Below are 20,911 nucleotides of genomic sequence, written 5' to 3' on the forward strand. Positions count from 1 at the left end.
CTAAAGATCATAAAACAAATTAATAAATTTAAAAATGACTTACGACTTTGTGGCACTTCCACGATCTTCCAATAAATTAGGGAGAAATTAATTCTCTTTACACACTATTATCATATCTTGCATTCAATAACTAAAAAAAGTATAAATAAATAAATAAAATAGAAAAAATAAAAAACTCCTTGAAAAAATGAAGTTGGGGCTTTGAATACATAAGTTTTGGAGTTATTCTAATTTAATGACTATATATTCATTATTTTGGATCTTTGAGTTTTTCTTGTAAAAATTAAGTTTTGATATATTCTTACTATATACCAAAGAAAAAAGGAGTTGAATTAAGTAAGAAAAATGAATTCCCCTAAGAATAAAAAGATGTATAATAAGTTTTGTGTCTATTTCAAGGCTAAAGACTACAGGTAGCATTACATATTCAAACCATTATACTAATACTAATACAAATACTCAATTTGTCTAGAGTTCTTTTCAAAAATCCCCCTCATATATAAGGTGTTTTTGGAAATAGTCATCTCTATAATTTTAACTATTTTTATTCAAGAGAAATTAATTATGGATAAAATTACCTTTAATGAAATCGATCCATATGTTTTAGTTCGAGCCTCAAATCGACTCATATCCTTTGAGTTTTTCTTACTAAATCATTCATTTTTGGAGTATTTCTTACCAGAAAGAAAAATATTAACCATTTTGAGCATTTTAGAGTGGTTTTTGATACAAGAAGAAAAACCTTTGAGCGTTTTCAGTATTTTTAATCATATTGGAGTGGTTTTTGATATATGAAGAAAAACCTTTAAGTATCTTGAGCATTCTTCTTCAAGTAGGCATATTTATTAATTATGTTATTAATTATATATCCATTATTTTGGATCTTTTTCTTGTAAAAATTAAGTTTTGATATATTCTTACTATATACCAAAGAAAAAAGGAGTTGAATTAAGTAAGAAAAATGAATTCCCCTAAGAATAAAAAGATGTATAATAAGTTTTGTGTCTATTTCAAGGCTAAAGACTACAAGTAGCATTACATACTCAAACCATTATACTAATACTAATACAAATACTCAATTTGTTTAGGGTTCTTTTAAAAAATACCCCTCATATATAAGGTGTTTTTGAAAATAGCCTTCTATAATTTTAACTATTTTTATCCAAGAGAAATTAATTTTAGATAAAATTACCTGTAATGAAACTAATCTATATGTTTTAGTCTGAGCCTCAAACTGACTCATATCTTTGAGTTTTCCTTGCAAAACCATTCATTTTCTAGAGTATTCCTTACTAGAAAGAAAAATTTTTAAGCATTTTGAGCATTTTGGAGTGGTTTTTGATACAAGAAAAAAAACCATTAAGCGTTTTCAACAGTTTTAACCATTTTGGAGTGATTTTTAATATATGAAGAAAAACCTTTAAGTATCTTGAGCATTCTTCTTCAAGTAGGCATATTTATTAATTATGTTATTAAATAGAATATAGTATATTGTTTGAAGCTGTTAATTTTGTTAAATGAAATTCAATACTTTTTGTAGTTTTTAGGCATTGTATAATTGATTTTTGGGCATTGCGTTACTAATTTTTAGAAATTACATGATTGATTTTTAGGTATTACGTGATTGGTTGATATGGCATTGTATGACTGGTTAGTAAGACATTACGTGACTGATTAGTAAGACATTGTGTGACTTAGGCATTGCCTAAAAACCAATCACGCAGTGTCTAAAAATCAGTTACGCAATATCTAAAATCAGTAACGTAATATCTAAAAGTAGTCTCACACTATCTAAAAATTAGCGACACAATGCCTAAAAACTAGTAATGCAATACCTAATGACTAATTGATTTGTCTGCTCACAGCCAAGTTTAAGTTGCCAAAGTCATACAGTATTCTAATTTAAAGATATATCTAATCAATTTTAACCTCTCAACTTAAGGTTTTATGAATAAATTAATAAACCCAAGAACCTAAAATACATACCTTAATGTCATCTTTGTTCTTTGAGATGACGAGAAAGAGCTAGAAGGCTAAAGAGACCGTATTTGACAATAGAGAGAAATCGAGATTTAATTTTGAAATTTTTGTTTGGACGGCAAGACAGAGAAAACTAAAACCATTTTGATTTGTTTGAAATTGTTTAAAGGTCATTGTTATCAAGTTATGTCAAAAATTGGTTAAAAATAATTAAAATTATTATAAAAGATATTTTTAAATTAGACTTATAAAGAGAGTTATTTCTCACAATTTTCTCAATTATCTATATACTTCAAGATCTGATTATCTGATGTAGCTGTATCTACCATCCAATCTCTCAAAGAAATTCCACATTAATATTTTATGCTCGGAAATATTAGAACTCCATGCATGCAATGTTTGTGATGATCATGGATCAAATTGCTTGTCATTTCTTTTTCCTTTTTTTTTTTTTGTTCAAAAGGTCTATATTTTTGTCAACGAGGATGATTAATTGAAATCCAAGGAAAGTTACAAGGAGAGGATGATTACATTAGTGAATCAATCATATATAGAAGCTCATTTGCGATATTAATTTCTTACCTTACTGTAAATTTCAAGGACCAAGAAACGAGATTATTTTTGATGCACTTATTGTCAAATCACTAAAATAAAATCATCTCATCAATGATGAAAAATTCAAAATATCTAAGATCTTAATAATAAATATATCAATTAATATTTAATGGATAATGTCTTTCTTGCTATCCATCTGTGTAATCTTTTCTTGTTTCCTTTAAAAAAAATCCAAAATATGAATAAGAAAGACCGGTAATTATAAGGGTAATCTTCATAATAAGTTTATTTTTTTAAACCCAAAAAGAAATTATGGAAACATGGGCTTGAGCCTGTATTGCACAACCCAACAGCGTCCTTGAGATTTGAAGAAAAGTTGGGTTAAACACAATGATTCTTCCAAAATGAATAAAGGAGATGGATTGCAGCTAAAGGGTTGGCCCAAAATCCAACCTAATTACCTTTTAGAAAAGACAATTAGGAAGAAAGATTGAAACTCAAATTTTTAGTTAGAAATACATGAATTTATTTCTATTGAATCAAATACTTAAATGCATATCTTGTACTTTTAAATAATATAAAATGTATTACGTAAAATATAAACAAGACATTAAATCGTAACTTTGTAAACATGTAGAGTACGAATTTTTTTTTTATCAAAAATAAGTTATTAATTTAACCAAAATTTAAAATCAAAGCATTATTCTTGATCAAGATACAAGTTAAACAAGATGAATGATTCATTTTGTTTAGGCTTTTGTTTGATGAACTCTTAGCAATAATGAAGTCAAAATAAATTACTATATACGTTACGTTTTAGCAATAAAAACTAAACTAAAAAGAATTATAAAATTTTACGCTTATAATATTAATCATACATGAGTCACGTGTAACAAAAACTAGTGATGATAAAAATATTGCCTTGGTACGACTTCCACCAAAGCAACAACAGTTTTTCCAAAATTGGGTTGCTTGGGTTGGAACCCAAGTCTGAACTACATGCCTTAGCCTTACAAACATTGCTGTTGCCGCCAGCTCAACTAGGTGAAGGGGCTAAGAGCCTTGCCATGTTACCATGAAGTCAGGTAGGTACAATTGGTGTAGCTTTGTCCAATATCAGTGATAACAATCCCCAAACAAAATGAAGCTGCACTGTAGGACGGGTCCAGGTGATGCAAGTAGTGTCAAATAACATCACAGAAATATAAAAAAATTTTATTAATTATATTATTAATGTTAAAGTTTTATGTAATTAATGATGTTAATGGATTTATTAATTTTTTTAATTATTATTATTTTAATTATAACACTTTTTAACATATCGAGATAAAACTGATAACAAAATTGAAAAGCACAAGCTGAGCCCACCATAGTTTGGTATGAGGGGATTGTCTCGTGACAACTAATATCATCAAATTCCTTTTTTGTAATTTTAATAATAAGTTAAGAGATGATGTGTCGACGCATCGTTGGCAACACATAATTCAAACAATAAGCAATGTGTTGTCCGGTTGATGATTCAATTGCTTCATTGGATTCCAAATTCTTACATGGAAGGGAGGGGGGGGTTTCTCCTTGCTTTTGTTTTACATTTTCAAGGATGTGCACCACTTGGTGTTGAAAAAACTGGTTGAGTTCGCCCCCACCACCACAATGATATCCACCAGAAAAATTTTAGTGGGGTTCAAGAAATATGTTTTTGGCCTCAATTTTCAACATATTGATCATGACTTGCGGAATTCATTATTCATTCCTTTCACAAAGAATTACCCCCCCCAAAATATCAAAGATATTTCAATTGCATGCATGAATCATGTCAATTCATTTGATAACCTAATTCCCAACTATAATTTCACAATATGTTCTTGTTAATTAGTCTATTGGAAATCAAACTAGACATTTAATTTTTATTTAAAGATATTACTGTAATGGGGAGTTTATCAAGATATATAGTAGGTTTAATTTTAATTAAATTAAATTGGGTATATTGGGCCCTTTGTAGTACAAAGCATTTCATGCTTGGAGTTCTCCCTATGAAAATTAAGAGCTTGAAAGGCATTCATTTTATCCCTCCCTCAGCAATACAACAGGTAATTGAGATTTTACAGTTGTAAAATGGACCCATATGTGCAATGGAATGCACTCTTTGCCTTATCCTGTCAGCTCGAGGAAAATAATGCAAAAGGGAATGTCGGTGCTCCCTAGCAGTTTGATTCTATCCTAAGCCGAAGGAATACACAGGTCTGAACAATTAGCCACTAAATCAATGTCATCATTGTTATAATAAAATAAAGCAAAACAAACCACTTCTTCAGATAAGATTGCTTACAAATATATTTGTTTAATTCATTTTTTATATATATTTGGACAAATTTATCGAAGAAATTTAACAAAAATCTTCTATCCTTGTTTGGTTTTGTTTTTATTTTTGTTCATATAAATTCTACAAACTATAAAATATAAAATGTTGCTAATATACATGCAGAAAGTTGTCATTAATCATAACATTAACAATATCTAGCATATCTGAAAATTTTGCTGTGAATGCTTGGGGATAAAAAACTTCTAAGCTCTAATCATAAAAACAGAAGGATCTTTGATCAGTTATTCACATTGCCATGTTACAATTATAAATTAAAATCTCACATTGAAGTCAATACAAGGATTACAACTGAATTCCCGAGAGAAGTAGGCTCTTCAAGAGAAGCTGTTAAGGGCAGAACTAAAAGGAATTAAAAATGGATGTCAAAAACCTCAGAGTTTGGATAAGTTAAGATGATACTCCCAACATTTGCAGCAATGGCGATTTGATTACAACTTCAGAAGAATGCCCGGCTACCATAAAAAACCCGCGACCCATCCTTCTTTTTCTCATGTTCTATTTTCTTGGTGTGGTTTTGAATCACATCGCCGCGATCTTCACGTCCGGGTTTGTGATCAAGATCCATTGGGAGCTTCATATTAGCCAAAGATTCAGTGAACTGTTGCATGCTCCTCATGTACATGTCTACTATTTGTTGCTGCATTGCAGACTGTTCTGCCTCAAGATTGATGTTTCCGAGTGGAGCTGAAAACACCTGACCATATTTAACAGGATTCATGTTTCCTTCTTGGTTGCTGCTCCCTTCTTCCTTGCTTGAATAATTCAAGTCTTTCTCGTCTCCAGCTTCACCTCCTTTCTTTGAAGTTGGGGTATCTGGACAAACGCCTGAGCTTGGATTAGCCTCAGTGGTGACTGATGCGTTGAGGGAATTAGATGACTCCCCACCAAGACGACTCTTCTTCTCAGTAGAGTCAGCGGAGTTCCTATCATCACTTAGGCTTGTGGTAGTCGAACTCAGAAATCCAGAATTTTGAAGGCTTCCATTTGGAGAAATGGATCCACCATGATTTTCCTCAGATGAATTTGCTGTCATTTCGTAATCTTCAACATGCTGATGAGAGGCACCAAGGTGAAGAAATGAAGCAATTCCTGGCCTTGACTTCAGACCATCAAAGTACTCAGAAACCATTTGCTGGTTCTCCCTAACGACATTGATATCAGGAAATTCTATCCTCGAATACTCAACCGGGTCTAAAATAACTTCGGAGATTTTTCGATCAAGCAATACTACTTCTGCTGATATTGAAGAATTGGTCGAGGTGGTTTCAGGAAAGGAATTGGTCTGGGGATTGACAGGTATACAAGTGTTCAAAGAGAGACTCAATTTCACAGTACCAGCAGGAGAATGGAAAAGATCAGTGGAAGAGAGGCTATAATCTTGAGTGACTTTTCCTTTGCCAACAACCTGTGAAATTGGAACCAAAGCAAATCCCAAGAGCTGGTCTTCCATGTAGTTTCTAGCCCTACTAAGCATCCATATCTCACATTTGAGGACAGCGTCAATTTGAGTAACTTTCATCATCAAGTTTTCATTGAATTCCGGATTCTTTCCACCTCCATTGATGATTCTAGTCGAGTGGGTATCATCAGGGTTATAGGTGAGAGCGAATTTCGCATAAACATCTTGGTTGTCATAGATACATATATTATGAATATTCCTAGCATGGTGAACATAGATTTCAAGAATGCCCGAAAACTCAGAATCTTGGTCTGCATCACCAACGGTGTTTGAATTGGGGTTAAAACGGAATCCAGATGATCTACTGAAAGAATCCATCACTAGAAATAGGATTCTGCTCGTAGGAATTTCAAGGCTGGTTGGCAACACAGCTCTGGCAAATAAGAAAGAACAGAGCGGAGCAGAACGAAAACAGAGGTTGATGCAGAGAACAAACAGATCAAAAATGAAACATTGAATGTACTTTATGCATTCCAATTCTATCTCCCCTTTGGACTCAAAGATCTTTAGCAGGTTTTAGAAGAACAATGCACGAGTTGAAGGAAAAATCTTGAGAGCAGAAAAAGAGTTTAGAGTTAAAGAGGAAAAAGAATGAAAACAGAGTGACTTCAGAGATCAGCTTGACTAGCAGCAATGCATCGTAAGCTACAGTTTCTGATTCTAAATCATTTTTGCTTCAATGGTAGGTGAGGAAATTTTGCAAATCAGTCCATGAATTGTAGGACAAGCATGCAAAGAAAGAAGAGAAGAAAAGGAGGGAGATATAGAAAGAGGAGCTTGATTTGTGCAAGTTGAGTAGGGTGGGTTTGGTAGTAGGTGGAAATCAAGAGGGAATTAAAGAAAATCAAAGATGTTGTTGATGAAGATGATGATGTTATGGTTGTTTTTTTGTTTTCCCCCCTTTTTACATGCTGTTCTTTTCTTCTTTTTGGGGTGGGTGGGGGATCGGGATTTTTGGGAGAGGGGTTGCTTTGCTTGACATTGCAGCTTCCACTTCCACTGACTAATTTTGCTCCACTCAGGAGAATGGAGGTCCCACTTGGCCCCCCATCTTAATTATCACCATTCCCACCTCTCCCTTTCCAACAGGATAATCCCACACTCTTATTGCATTTTCTTCAAGGCATTAAGTGGAGAAATGTTTCACCATACCAACATTTGTTGAGAAAAAAGAGAAACCATGATTTGAAAGATCAGAGAAAATGTGCAAAACTAATCCCCTTTTTATATCTTACCACCAAGACAAAGTTAGGAAGCTGTTTCTTCTTTGCACAAATATATAGAAAGGGGAAAGCAAAGAAATTCTAAATTGATGAACAGAATGAATGTGAAACTTACTTAGTTTTGAAGAGTTATAAATTGTTACTACTCTAACTTTACCTATAATAGGAGTGAGACAAATTTCCTAAAAAGGTAAATTTTTAGATGACACATTAGGTTAATAGTAATTAGAAAGAAACAAAACTATTTAAGATAGTAATTAGCCATCATTGAAATTAGTATCATATTCTTAATAAAGTGTTTATAAATGAAACATTACGATATTATCTTTTTAATATTTTAATAAAGATTTTTCAATATATATCAAGCATTATAATATTATTTTTTTAATAATCACATTCTCTACAATCACATTACATTATATAAAACGGCAAAGATCACTTTAGATCAAAAACTGAAACATTGTATGAAAACATGTTTTCTACATTCAATGAAATGGTAGATACCATGACGTGAGCAACATTAATGGATGGACCAAAAATTGATTATTGTCTCATTTTCTTTCACCTTCATGTGCAACATGTTCAATAAATTCGACAACAGTCTAGCATCAGCAAGGGTTCAGTCAAAAAGAAAAAATTTTCTGTTGGAAACCCAAAATATCCTACTCAATACGGAAATTAAGGGCCACAGAAATGTTGGAAGTCAATGTATTGAAGCATGCTGGGATGACTATGAGGAATGACCATGGACTAGAAAAATCCTCGGTCTTGGTTCCTTGATCTAATCCTGCATGGAATATCAAAGTAAATGGTGGGTTGCTCGATTAGGTGAAGAGAAAAATTGAAGAACGACAAAGGTGTAAGTTAAGACGTAAACCGAAAGACAAAACGTCAATCAAAACCACTTTATTCATTCCTTGACGATGAAAGTTTGAACAAATGAGTGAAAAAAAATGTTGAACAAATGACGATTATATATATATATATAAATGTTCTATGCATGGGTGAAACGACACCTTTTCATTGATTAGGCATTAACTACATCTACTTTGCTTGAAGGCTCCAAAAATGCATCTACTACGAGTACTGTTTAATTTTAGAAAATATTTTTCACTTTTTATTTATATTTATATTCAACGATATAAAATAATATACTACTCTACTAATTGAAAATAAGGAAGTAATGTCCTTAATGTTAGTTAAAAAGTTGACATTCAATATCTAACGCTTCTTTAGTTTTATAGAAAATTGAAAAATAATGATTTCTAATATTTTATTGATCATTTATGATGTAGAACAAACAAAGTTTCTACAATTAAAACGAACCCTAATATAAATTTTTTTGCAATTTTAAATTAAATAACTATTCGAGCTAAATTTTAGACTAATATTAAAAAATTTAGCCCTCTTCCGAATCCACAATCAACAAGTTCCATTGTGCAAGTAGATACACAAGACTTTTTTTTGTTCTTTTTTCTTCTTTGCCAAAAAGCTAGCTATACAGGAAAGATTAGCGATTTAATTTGGGAGTTAAATGGAATGAAAATATGAAGTTACAAGAGATCCCACCAAGAAGTCAGCAACCCATACTTCCACTGTCCATCCAATTCCAATGGCCAGTGGCATTATTTTGTTTCAGAAAAAGCACGGAAATACTGTACAAACGCGAGGATCAAAGACAGACAGGGGTTCGGCTTTACTTGGCACCTTTATCTTTTGGTTAAATGTTTATTAGGCACTTTACATCTATGAAATCACTTCCGCCCCAGCCTCATCAAATGCTCTTGATGTTTTGCTGCCGCTGCCTTATCAGCAGCTTCACGTTTAAGTGCCCTCTTCGCCCGTCGCCCCATTGTACTTTTTGCAACCTCTTTCTTCTTAGGCTCTCGTGAGGACCCAGCACCAGAGTCTTGGAAATTTGATCGTTGAACAGGCCTAGCTTCTTGCCGCCCTGATCTGACATATCCATTATCCCCCCATCTTCGATTACCAATGCGGAGACTTGGTGAACTGGCATAATAAGCTTCGTCTTGATCATCATCCTCTTCATATGGATAATAATCTTCCAAATCATCATACAGCTCTTCACGATCCTCCACAATCAAAGGTTCAAACCATGCAGCTCTAAGAAGCAGGCACACGCTTTCCTCAAACATGTAGTCATTGATCCTGGTAAAGCAAAGGATTAACAGTCAACTAGAAGGTTAAGGGGACACCAGAAACAAACCAAGGCAGAGGCCACGACAGACAATATGTCAATGGCTTGTACAATGGCTGATAACACCCTAACATAACTCAACTCATTATGGTACCAAAAACTCTCCCCTTCCCTTGCAATTGCCAACATGACCATTTCCATTACCTCAAACTAGGGAACTAATACTACATTCTCCTTGGAAAAGAGAGAGGGTAAATGGTGGATTCAAGATTACTACCTGCCATCAAGTGAACGATGAACATTGAGGAACTCAAATGGATGTTTACACTGAGGGCATGTAGGCATCTTACTGTATGTCGCCCATCGAAGGATGCATGTCACACTGCAAGAACAAAGATGAAAACACCAATAAGTATCAAAATCCCATGACAATTGACTGCAATAGAAAGCAATGTCCTATTTGAGTTCCTCCATTAAACAAATGCATCAGATCTAAAGCACACTGCATTACACAAACACAAGGAAAAATAAATTGCCAAACATGACCCTGCACGGATAAAAGTAAATAAGTCAATTAGTGAGTCTAGAAAACCATGATCTTTCCCAATATTCTCATCATCAATACTCAGACAGGATGAGATACAGAGCTCCAAGTGTGGAAGTAATCAAGATAACAAGTATCAAATAGTTGATGATTGAAGACTCCAACAGAATCAATAAGAAGTTAATCTGGACAAATTAGGAGGCACCACATGCAGCAAAGTTACCAATTGTCTACTAAACAACGACAATAAGAGAAACAAAACCCAAATCCTCCTCAGAGTTGGATGAAAAGTAGAATGATTACCAAGTCAGATTACTAGCAAGGAGAGGTTCTAGATTGTGCAACTTATCTGTTAATTTTGATCAACAGTTCCACACATCAGTTACACCATGGACCACTCAGAATAGTAATTAATATATTCTTTAGTCAGCTTCTATGCTTAAAGCTCTTTATATAAAACATAGAATCAAAGATCATTGCGGATAATGATAATCAAATGGTTTAACACAAAAGTAAGAGGCCCTAAGATTATGGATTTAAACTCTCAAGAAAACCTCCATTATGATAATTTCTGAATAAAATCAAAGACTGCAATAATTCATCATAATAACATAATTGTCCACACTAGAATCAACAGAATGTAAAATTGGCTTTTTCCCCCTCCAAACGAGAGACCATGTTCCATTACCCAGTATCATCAAGTAGAACCTTCTTTTTTATTCTCTTTCAGATTGTTTTCCTGGAATTTAACCACTAGTGAAATTTAGAATGATTTAACAAGAGTAAATGTAGCAGCCATGGTGGATTGTCTGGTTTACAGATTATGACATCATTGGATGGGAGTTGCAAACTCAAATGCCAAGCAATGCATAGTCACTGTTTTAAAACAATCTTAATTTATGTAATTTGGCTGTTTTATTCGTCTGTAGAAAGAAAGGAAGACAGTTGGAATCCTCTCGAAGCATCAAATAACGTTGAGAGTAGAAAACATACAAGTGGTTGGACAGCAAATATTTAAGTTCATGGAACAATGGCTCAAACTGTGTATTAACTACGCATCTCAAACTTACAATGGATCTGTCAATTTTAAAAACGAACCACCACAAACACTAGCTCTTGAGTCTTTAATCCGAAATTAACAAAACGTTCAACAGAACCAAACAACTTTTTGCAGTTCATAGACAGCACAGAGAGTAAATCATACATTTAGAGATATAACAATAGCAGACTTCTAAAACATTCAATGAGTTCCCTAGTGATCTAGTACCATGAACATGACAGACTATGAATAACATACCTCTTCTATTAAATTTTGGCAACATAAATCAAGGTTTCAAAAGGCGGTATAGCAATGAATTTTTCAATTAACTCCCACTGTAAGGCACAGAGTAGGCCTCATAGCATGCAAGCCATCACAAAATCTTAAAACAAAAGAAACAATTGAAAAGTAAAAATGAGTAAGCATAATACAAAAGGCATAATATATATATCAAAGATGATGAAAATTTAAAACATGCATTCTTGAAATATCCTTGGCAAATCCCTTCTACAAAGTCTGAACCTTTTATAAGGTACAAGCATCACTAACAAGCTAGACAACAATCCTACACAATTTAAGAACATTACAACAAAGATAATGTCATGTGTCTCGGGGGAAATGATAGTTGTAGTACACATATATTCAAGCATTCAATGCATAGAATTTCTAACTCCCATCAAGCAACTATTTTTATTGTTATCAGTGTGATACCAAGGACACAAATTAGAAGTTAACATATCGCCTCTATCGTAACATTTGTCTTATATTTGTCACACATCGTGTACCCAAAGGTCACACAACAGAGGAGGCACGTTAACTTCAATAGCTGTACCCAGTGCATCATCCCTCACCAAATTAACATTCAAGGCACATCTTAAACAGTTTCAAAAATAACAGAACAAGGAATCCACCAAATTTTAGGTGTCTACGATTCCCATTAGGGTGAGGCCAGGTCAGCATGAGCATTAGTGAACCATGCCATGATATCTAACATCTCTGCAATTACAAGCTTCACTCATTCTTCTCCTTTTCTCAAATGACAAAACAAGGCCCAACTACTCTTGTAACCCTATCCTCTGCTTAAGATACAGTACACAGCCTAGGGAACATGAAGATAACAACAATCACCAATACCATCGAGTAAATTCTACAAAGAAAAGGAACAGGCCTAGTATAAAATTATAGTCACATCCAACAAAAGCAATTCTATAGACCAGTGTAAACCCTCCAGAAAATTTATGGTGTAAGGAAAAAACAAATCCTCGAGAGACTAGCATGAAAAGACAGCAGCACACAACAAAGACAGATGCAACTCCAATATATCTTGTGAAATCTAAACGGCTTAAGATTGCAATTTACGTATGGCAATAGAACATAAACAAGGAAGCTCCCATAACAACAATAATAAATAAAAGTGGCAAGAGATTGTTTAGACAAACCAGTAAGCATGCTCGCAACCTTTTACAAGAGCAGTTTCCTGCAGCACTATCTTATCTAAACAAATCGCGCATATTCCACTATGATTTTCGCAACCCTCCTCACCAACAGCTCCTTTATTCTTCATTTCCTTCTATACAAAAACAGAATAACCCAAACAACAAATTCAATAAAATTGAGTTCTCACACAGAAGCCTCTCTTAAATTACCAAAAAATCTATAAAAAGAAATTAAAAAACTGTTTCGTTAGCAAGACAACAGAACAAATTAACAGAAAAAAAGAATTCAAAATTACTACACAGTGCATAACCATTAATCAACCATTTCTGCTTTTCTTTCCTTTCTTCTAAATTTTCTCAGCAAGCAAACAACATAAAAAAATTTTAAAAATAATTATTCAGGTGGAAAGAATCAAATAGATAAGGTTCTAAAAACTAAAAAAATTCAAACAAAATATATATAAAAAAAGGAAAGCAAGAAAGAAAGAAAGAAAGAAAGAAGAAGAAAGAGCACCTGATCTTGAAGGGAGAGATTGGGAAGAGCGTTGACTATTTGTTCATCGTCGATCTTGATGACTGAAGTCATGGTTTTGATTTCAACTTTTTTTTTTTCCTTCTGAACTAATCTAAAAATCTGAATTTGTTGTTTTAATTTACAGCCCTAACCTAACCTAACCTAACCTAACCTAACAAACAAGTTTATACTTTTGTAGAAAGACAAAAAACCATGAAGGGAAGAGTTTTGAGATGCTAAAGAATTATTCTTCTGATTCCGGAGAGAGAGAGAGGACCCTCTTTGGGAAATGATTGCCCTAACAAAGAGGCCTCGAATGTGGATGACAACAAATGTACTATTTAATACTTCTTTTACCTTTTTTAACCAGAATAAAATAAAATAAACAATTTCTTTTTTTTTTTTAAATTTTTCCAGCCTTTCGGTGGTGCTTCGGTTAGCTGACACAACTCATTTGGTTGGAAGGTGAAAGCATTGGGTAAGAACGCGTGTGTTTTATAGCACAAGACTTTCAACGAAGTTTCTGTATTTTCGGATTGGCTAAAGAAGAAGTCTTGTGTTTGTACAATTGTACTTAGTAAGTTTTTCCCTGGAGGAAGAAATTTTCTTTCACTAAGAAAAAGGTTCCGTGGAATATTCGGTCAAACGTATCGGTGAATTCATCTTCCTTGACTTTTTCCCTTGTAGGAAACCAGAGGGCAGACCCCGTTCATGGCGATGATCGTTATCTTTCTATTTTTTCTGGATTAAGTATTTATGGCGTATCCGTATCCTTGTTCATGACTGTTACGCAAATGTTTTCTCTCGGAAATCACGAAGTCGTGTAATAGAAGTTTTGCGAAAAACAAACAAGAAAAATCTAAATTAAGGAAGCCTGAGATGTATGGGCTGACTAATCCATCTCATCCCAGTTTGTGTTTAGAGGTAGATATTGTGATTTAAGTTCAAGTGCAACCCAATTAAATTTTAGATTAGGTATTCACATTTTTAACTTAATATATCTATAATATATATAAAAATAACATAATTAATTAAGTTAATCAGTTGACACTTGTCATTCTCAATTGAATTAATTTTTTTATATTTTATGTGAAAACAACATTGTTTTTAATATTTGAAAAAAAAAATTTTATCCTTCCTTACTTCCGACACTATGTCGTTAAAGTTGAATCAATTCCTCCCTTAGCTTTGGTTTTTTCTATTTTCATTTTTTTCTTCTCATTCGCTTTCTTCCAAAAGCAGCGCATCTTTGCTTCTGACGATCGCCTAATCCTTCAATTTCTGTAAAGCCGTCCCATGTAGATTCTAGGTTTTATTTAAAACCTCGAAAAAACTCACTTTGAGTCATTTCGTTATGCAGCACCATTCCTCGACTACCACCACAGTGTCGTTTAGCCTTCCAACTGCATTTGCCACTACTACTATAAAGCCATCCAGTGAGGATTTCGATTTTTCCTCTAATACCCCGCCACCATAATTATTAGGTTTTCTGCACTGTCAAGGTGTTAATTGATTTTTTCTTCCTATTTTTAATATAGTCGCAGGACAAGCTGTCTTTTATATATACATATTCTCTTGCATTTCACTGATGGTCTGAGATTCGTCTTACCTGTGATTTTTGCTCTAATGAATAAGCTTTATAATCAGGTCATACCTTCCGATCATCGGATTCAAATCATAAATGAAATAAAAGGATCTTTTATTACATCAATATTTACTCAATCCATTTTTTTAATTTTTTCTTAATCTATTGTCTTAATTTTTTTATTTGATCTCATTGTTTAGGCACCCTATCGTTCTGTTGAAGGTTTTGTTAATGACACGTAGGTAGGGTTGAGTTATCGTTCTGTTGAAGGTTTTGTTAATGACACGTAGGTAGGGTTGAGTTAGCCATTTTTCTCTTATTCTTTTCCTCTATAGTTGTAAAATATTTTTACAATAAACATTTAAGTTGTTATGTAAGGAAATCAGTTGTTTTCCCCTTATTTGTTTATTTATTTATACCTATTAGAACTAAATAAAAATCAACTTTGAAACTTTGTAGTTAATATAATCATGAATTGAGCATGGGTAAACTTGATGCAAAGGAAAAGAATTTTATTTTATTTCGTTACTATTTTGTTTCATCTTGATTAAGTCCATTTGATATATTTGGTCCCTATAAAATTATAGACAAAATTGTTGGTTTTATGGGAATTTTGCTGAGCAAAAGATGAACAAAGTAAAATGCTGAAGGTAATTTTTTATAATATTTTCTGTAATATTATGGCTAATTGCTTGTTAATAGTCCTATTCATACCCATAATTTCTGGAGAGATGTCAGTTTTTGGATTGACCTGCAATGAAGCTAAATAGAAAAAAATTAAACCAAAATAAATCAAATTTTTGTAGTTTCACTTAGTGGGTATTTTACTAATGCATTGATTACTTAATTTTAGAATCCAGAAGACTTTTTTTTTAATTGATTGATTTTTTCTTTTGTTGCTGAATTTTGATTTTTGGTATTGTTATTTTTTATACTTGAGATATTTTGTTATCTTTCTTTTTTTTGTTTCAATGCATAATTTGATATTATTATTATTTTTAGTTTGATACTGACTGATCTAATAAGCTGATTAAGTAATTATTTCAAAGTTGAATTTTGGAGTTCATATTTATATTTTGGTTGGGTTTGGTGAAATGGGTTATTGCATTAATGTTTTATTGTTATTAGAAAACTTCCACCAGTAAGCAAAAGGATAAAAGAGATTTAATAGTCAAAAATTTCCTTTAAATCTTAAGCATGAAAATCGAGCCCAAATAATAGTGATCATAGAAACATTTCTCTGCATCTCAGAATAAATAATAACTACTATCTAATTGCACAACATAATGTAATAAATGTGGTAATTCAAAGAGAGTTTCTAACCTTTTCCTTTCTATAATAGCATTAGTATAATAGATCTGCACTCTAAGAAGCTACCTCTAACTTGAAGTTTAGAAATTTATTTACTTTTCTTAGTCATAGAAACTAGTGAAAGTTTTGATGACTGAAGCAAGTAACCTTTAAGTGTACAAGGATCTATATACATTTCCTTATTAAGAGTCAGCAGCTGCATTGAGATAGGGAACAATGAATGAGTAATATAAACATAACAACTTAACCAAATCCATGCCATCTCTATCAAAAGTAAAGGAGATCTTATGAATAAGATTCCCACATTTGAAACACACTTGCATTGCAACCATAACTAGCAAAAAAGTAGAATAGCTAATGCATATTTATATCAAAGAGATACGATTTATATTTTAAAAGCTTACCTCTATAGCTATTGTAATCGTAGAATTGTATATTATTGTTGGTTCAATAAGCAATTTTATTTTCTGTTTTAAAATTACATTAATTAATTGTTTAATTTTCAGTTGTGTATGGTACTTTCATAAGAATTAATGTATTACATTTGTACATATTACGTAGATACAATGTCAAACGAAGATCCGAGAAAAAGAACAAGACATGAACAAAATAATCATTGCTTAAACTATAATAGCGATTTTAACGATATACTTTATGATCTAGCTATTGTTGACAATCAATCTTTGTTGTTTTCTATGGAACAAAGTCCTGTACTAACGAATAACAATGTTATTCAAACTGTGAGCAATGCAAATGTTGAAGGTAATTTTATTATTGAAAGAAACCTAATTGATGTACCTGTTATGGATTTTTGTTTTACACATTTTGTTCCTTCAACCAGTAGTATCAAAGGAAGAATTACTGTATAAAGCCTTTATGATGTACTCGTTATTTATCGTTGGTTTATACAGTCTGTTCCTTCAACCTGTAGTACAAAAGAAAGAAATTATGTATAAGGTATGTCTCAATATTTGCAAATCTTTTACTTTTACTACATGTTTATTCCATTATTGTAAACTAATTTGCAGTTAAAATGTACATTTACCTATGCATTGTTTTTGTTATTTTCACAAACATTAGGCTATTAATGGAGTTACAAATTTTAAGTTTGAAAGACAAGCACTGATACATCAGTTCTGTTAAGGAACAATGGCCATCAAGTAAGATACATTTTGTTTGCAACAATTTTTTTTAAAAGTGATAATGTTATAATGCTTCTAACAATGACATTGTTTTATTTTTTTTTACATAATAGGAAGATGCAACACAATATTAAACTTTGGAAGACCAAACTTACTCTATCCATTTTGTAATGCTCTTATGTGATATAAAGAAAGAGTTGAAACAAGTCAAAGTATATTGTATTGTACATTTACATTGTGCTGCTAACAAGGTACGGTTCAATTACCATTATTTAGGCCTACACTTGAATTTTTACATTGTTTATTAGATTATGAAAGGGATAATAAGAGTACAAAACTTAAAGACAACATCAGCATTTACATCAATTGGAGAAAAAATAGATAATAGTGTAAAAAAAATACAACAGGTCCATACATCTTTAAAATAAATGGTCAAAACCATCATCAGATTGGCTCTTTGCTTCATATGATAGGATATAAAACTAAGTTTGCCCAGCTCTCTATTTATGATACTAAGAATGAAACTTCAAATAGAATCTCAATTTTTTCACGTCAAGGTACCGGTAATGTCGTAGATAGATCTATAATAGAAGGTCTAATTAAAATGTTTGATGAAAATAACGAAATAGTTAAAGTTTTTAAGACAGCAAGAGATAGGTTCAAAGTGTCAAACCTTATCCCAATTTGATTGAGATTGCTTGGAGTTAGGACAGTGAAGAGAGAACTTATGTTACTCTTACTGGATCAAAAGTTGCTAGATGATTGTTGAGGATTTAGGTGAATTTGATAAAAACCGTAACATTATTGTTGAACCTAAAGCTGAAAGACTAAAAAGAATAAGCGAGCTTCACCCTTCATTCATGGCTATACAGTATACATTATTCTTTTCTTATGGAGTGGACAGATACATGTTAGACATGAATTATGTTGACTCTTCAGTAAAACAAAGGCTAAAAAGAAAGAACATTTCAATGAGAGAATATTAGGCATATGTTGTTCAATAGCATAATCCTACATAGAGTACGTTGTTACGAAGTGGCAAATTAATCCAACAATTTGTTGTTGATTTATTCTCTATAGTGGAAGAAATGAGATTGCAGTACATAAAAATAAAAAAAATCTGAGGTCGAAACCTTACAAAGGATTGAAAGACGTTGTGTCAAGAGGTGATATACAAGGACAGATAATTGGAAAACGCGTAATCTTGCCTTCAATATTTACTAGAAGTCTTTGGTATTTATTTCAAAATTATCAAGATGCATTGGCAATTTATCAGTACTATGGCTGTCCAAATTTGTTCATCACAATCTTCTGTAATGCAAAATGGTCAGAACTTGAGCAAGCTTTATCTATAATACTTGGTCAGCGACCTGAAGATAGGCTTGATATAGTATCATGAGTATTTAGACTAAGCTTCGTTATTTCATGAAAGACTTGATTAAGAAAAAATATTTTGGACAAGTGTTGGCAGGTAAACTTTTTAAACCACATATAGTTATTTCATTTGAATTTAATTGTTAATATTAATTTGAATTTATTAATATGTACTACTAAAGATTATGTCTTTTTTTTATTGTTACATTAAATAGAAACGTATACCATTGAATTCCAAAAATGTGGCTTATCACATGTTCATATACTACTTCGATTACACCCAACTGTAAGATGTACAAATTCTAATGATGTGAATAAGATAATATTTGCTGAGATTCCAAATAAAATTCATGATCCCATGGGATATGATGTTGTCACAAGTTTTATAATAATGGTCGATGTGGTGTTGTCAATCCTTATGCACCATGTATGGTTAAAGGTAGATGTTCCACGCTTTTCCCCAAATAATATCAGTCAGAAACAATAGTAAATGAAGATGGGTTCACAATTTACAGAAAAAGACAAGTGATGGACAAATCTTCTGTTGTTGTTAAAAAAGGTGTTGAGTTGGATAATAAGTTTGTCATCCCTCACAATGTAGATTTAGTGGTAAAATATCAAACTCATGTGAATGTTGAACTTTGCAATCAATCAAGGGCTATCAAATATTTATTCAAGTATATTAATAAAGGACCAGATAAAGCTAGAGCTATCATTGAGAACATTAGCTTTATAGTAATGTAAAAGAGCAAGAGATAAGGAATAGCTTTGACGAAGTTAAAATGTACTTGGATTACAGATATTTGTTGGCTTATGAATCATGTTAGAGGCTGTTTACATTTGACATGCATCATCATGAGCCAGCAGTGGAAAGATTGACTATTCATTTACCAAAAGAACAAAATGTTTGTTTCAATGATACTAATGATTTATCTAGAGTAATTCCAAGGCCTAATGTGGGGAAAACAATGTTTATAGAATGGATGCAAACAAACCAACTTTACGAAAAGGCAATAGAATTGGTGTATGCTAACTTCTCGACAAAATGGGTTTGGTCAAAATATGAAACAACATGGAAGAAAAGGAAAAAAAAAAAAGATAGAACCATTGGGAGAGTTACATATATACATCCAGCAGCAAGTGAACTTTATTTTACAAGGTCACTGTTAAATATTGTGAAACGTCTAAGAAGCTTTGAAGAAATAAGAACAGTAAAAGGTGTAATTTATACTACTTACAAAGTAGCATGTGAAGCTTCAAGTTTGCTTGGAGATGATCAAGAATGGATTGATGCAATTGGACATGCTTCAGAATGGCAACAAGTGAACAATTACAATAACTTTTTATAATAATAAATATGTTCTGTGAAGTCGCTGACCCGTTGTCACTTTGGGAGAATAATTGGAAACTCCTTACTGAAGACATTGAGTATAGATTGAAGCAGGCTCTTAGAGCTACTCATTATCAAATTCCAAAAAAAGATCTCAAGAACTATACTTTAATGGCTTTATAGCAAATTTTCAACAAGAATTGCAATTCTCTTCAAAAGTTTAATATGCTTACACCAACAGAAAGTTCCATATATGTGATGGAAAATAAATTTATCAATGAAGAGATCAATTACAATTTGCAGGAACTATAAGAGCAACATTTATAGTATTTGACAAACTTAAACCCATAATAGTTAGAAATTTATGAAGCTGTCAAACAATCTATTAAGAATAATGAAGAACGGATCTTCTTGTTTATGGACATGGTGGCATAGGGAAAACATACTTACGAAATACAGTTATCTTTAGAATCAGATCTACAAGTAAAATTGTTCTGACTATAGCTTCATCTGCAATTGCATCCTTACTGTTACTAAAAGGAAAGACAGCACATTCTAGATTCAAAATTCCTATGAATGTTGATGAGTATTCCATATGTCAAATTAAAAGAGTTACACAACTTGCAATGTTGATCCAAAATACTAGTCTTATAGTTTAGGATGAAACTCCTATAGCACACAAATACTATTTTGAAGCTTTGGACAAAAGTTTATGAGATTTAATTAGTGACAGGCCATTTGAACCTGTGTAAAAGCCTTTTGGTGGAAAAACAATCCTACTAGGAAGAGATTTCAGGCAAATTTTACTTGTCATGGAATGTGGAACAACATTTGAAATTATAGATGCATAAATTAATCAATCTCCTTTATGGAATTAT

The 20,911-nt window shown here is 32.3% G+C and overlaps 2 protein-coding genes across 3 annotated transcripts; both read right to left on the reverse strand.

The window, feature by feature from the left end:
- Nucleotides 1-5,108: 5,108 nt before the first annotated feature.
- Nucleotides 5,109-7,293, reverse strand: LOC18589989 (Calcium-dependent lipid-binding (CaLB domain) family protein). The gene has a single exon (XM_018128498.2). The coding sequence runs from the start codon at nucleotides 6,693-6,695 to the stop codon at nucleotides 5,355-5,357; it is 1,341 nt and encodes a 446-aa protein (XP_017983987.2). The 5' UTR covers nucleotides 6,696-7,293; the 3' UTR covers nucleotides 5,109-5,354.
- A 1,817-nt stretch (nucleotides 7,294-9,110) lies between these two features.
- LOC18589991 (uncharacterized) lies at nucleotides 9,111-13,775 on the reverse strand. 2 transcript variants are annotated; one of them, XM_007015228.3, is made up of 4 exons: nucleotides 13,292-13,775; nucleotides 12,781-12,908; nucleotides 10,036-10,140; nucleotides 9,111-9,769 (listed from the first exon to the last, which is right to left on the reverse strand). In XM_007015228.3, exons 1-4 carry the CDS (start codon nucleotides 13,361-13,363, stop codon nucleotides 9,355-9,357), a joined length of 720 nt encoding a protein of 239 aa, XP_007015290.3. In that variant the 5' UTR covers nucleotides 13,364-13,775; the 3' UTR covers nucleotides 9,111-9,354. The 2 variants fall into 2 exon arrangements, with proteins under 2 accessions (XP_007015290.3, XP_007015289.3); XM_007015227.3 differs by having other exon boundaries at nucleotides 12,781-12,911; nucleotides 13,292-13,764.
- Between the last annotated feature and the right edge of the window lie 7,136 nt (nucleotides 13,776-20,911).

Source organism: Theobroma cacao, chromosome 9 (genome assembly GCF_053813885.1).
Source record: "Theobroma cacao isolate CCN51 chromosome 9, ASM5381388v1, whole genome shotgun sequence".
NCBI lineage: Eukaryota > Viridiplantae > Streptophyta > Magnoliopsida > Malvales > Malvaceae > Theobroma > Theobroma cacao.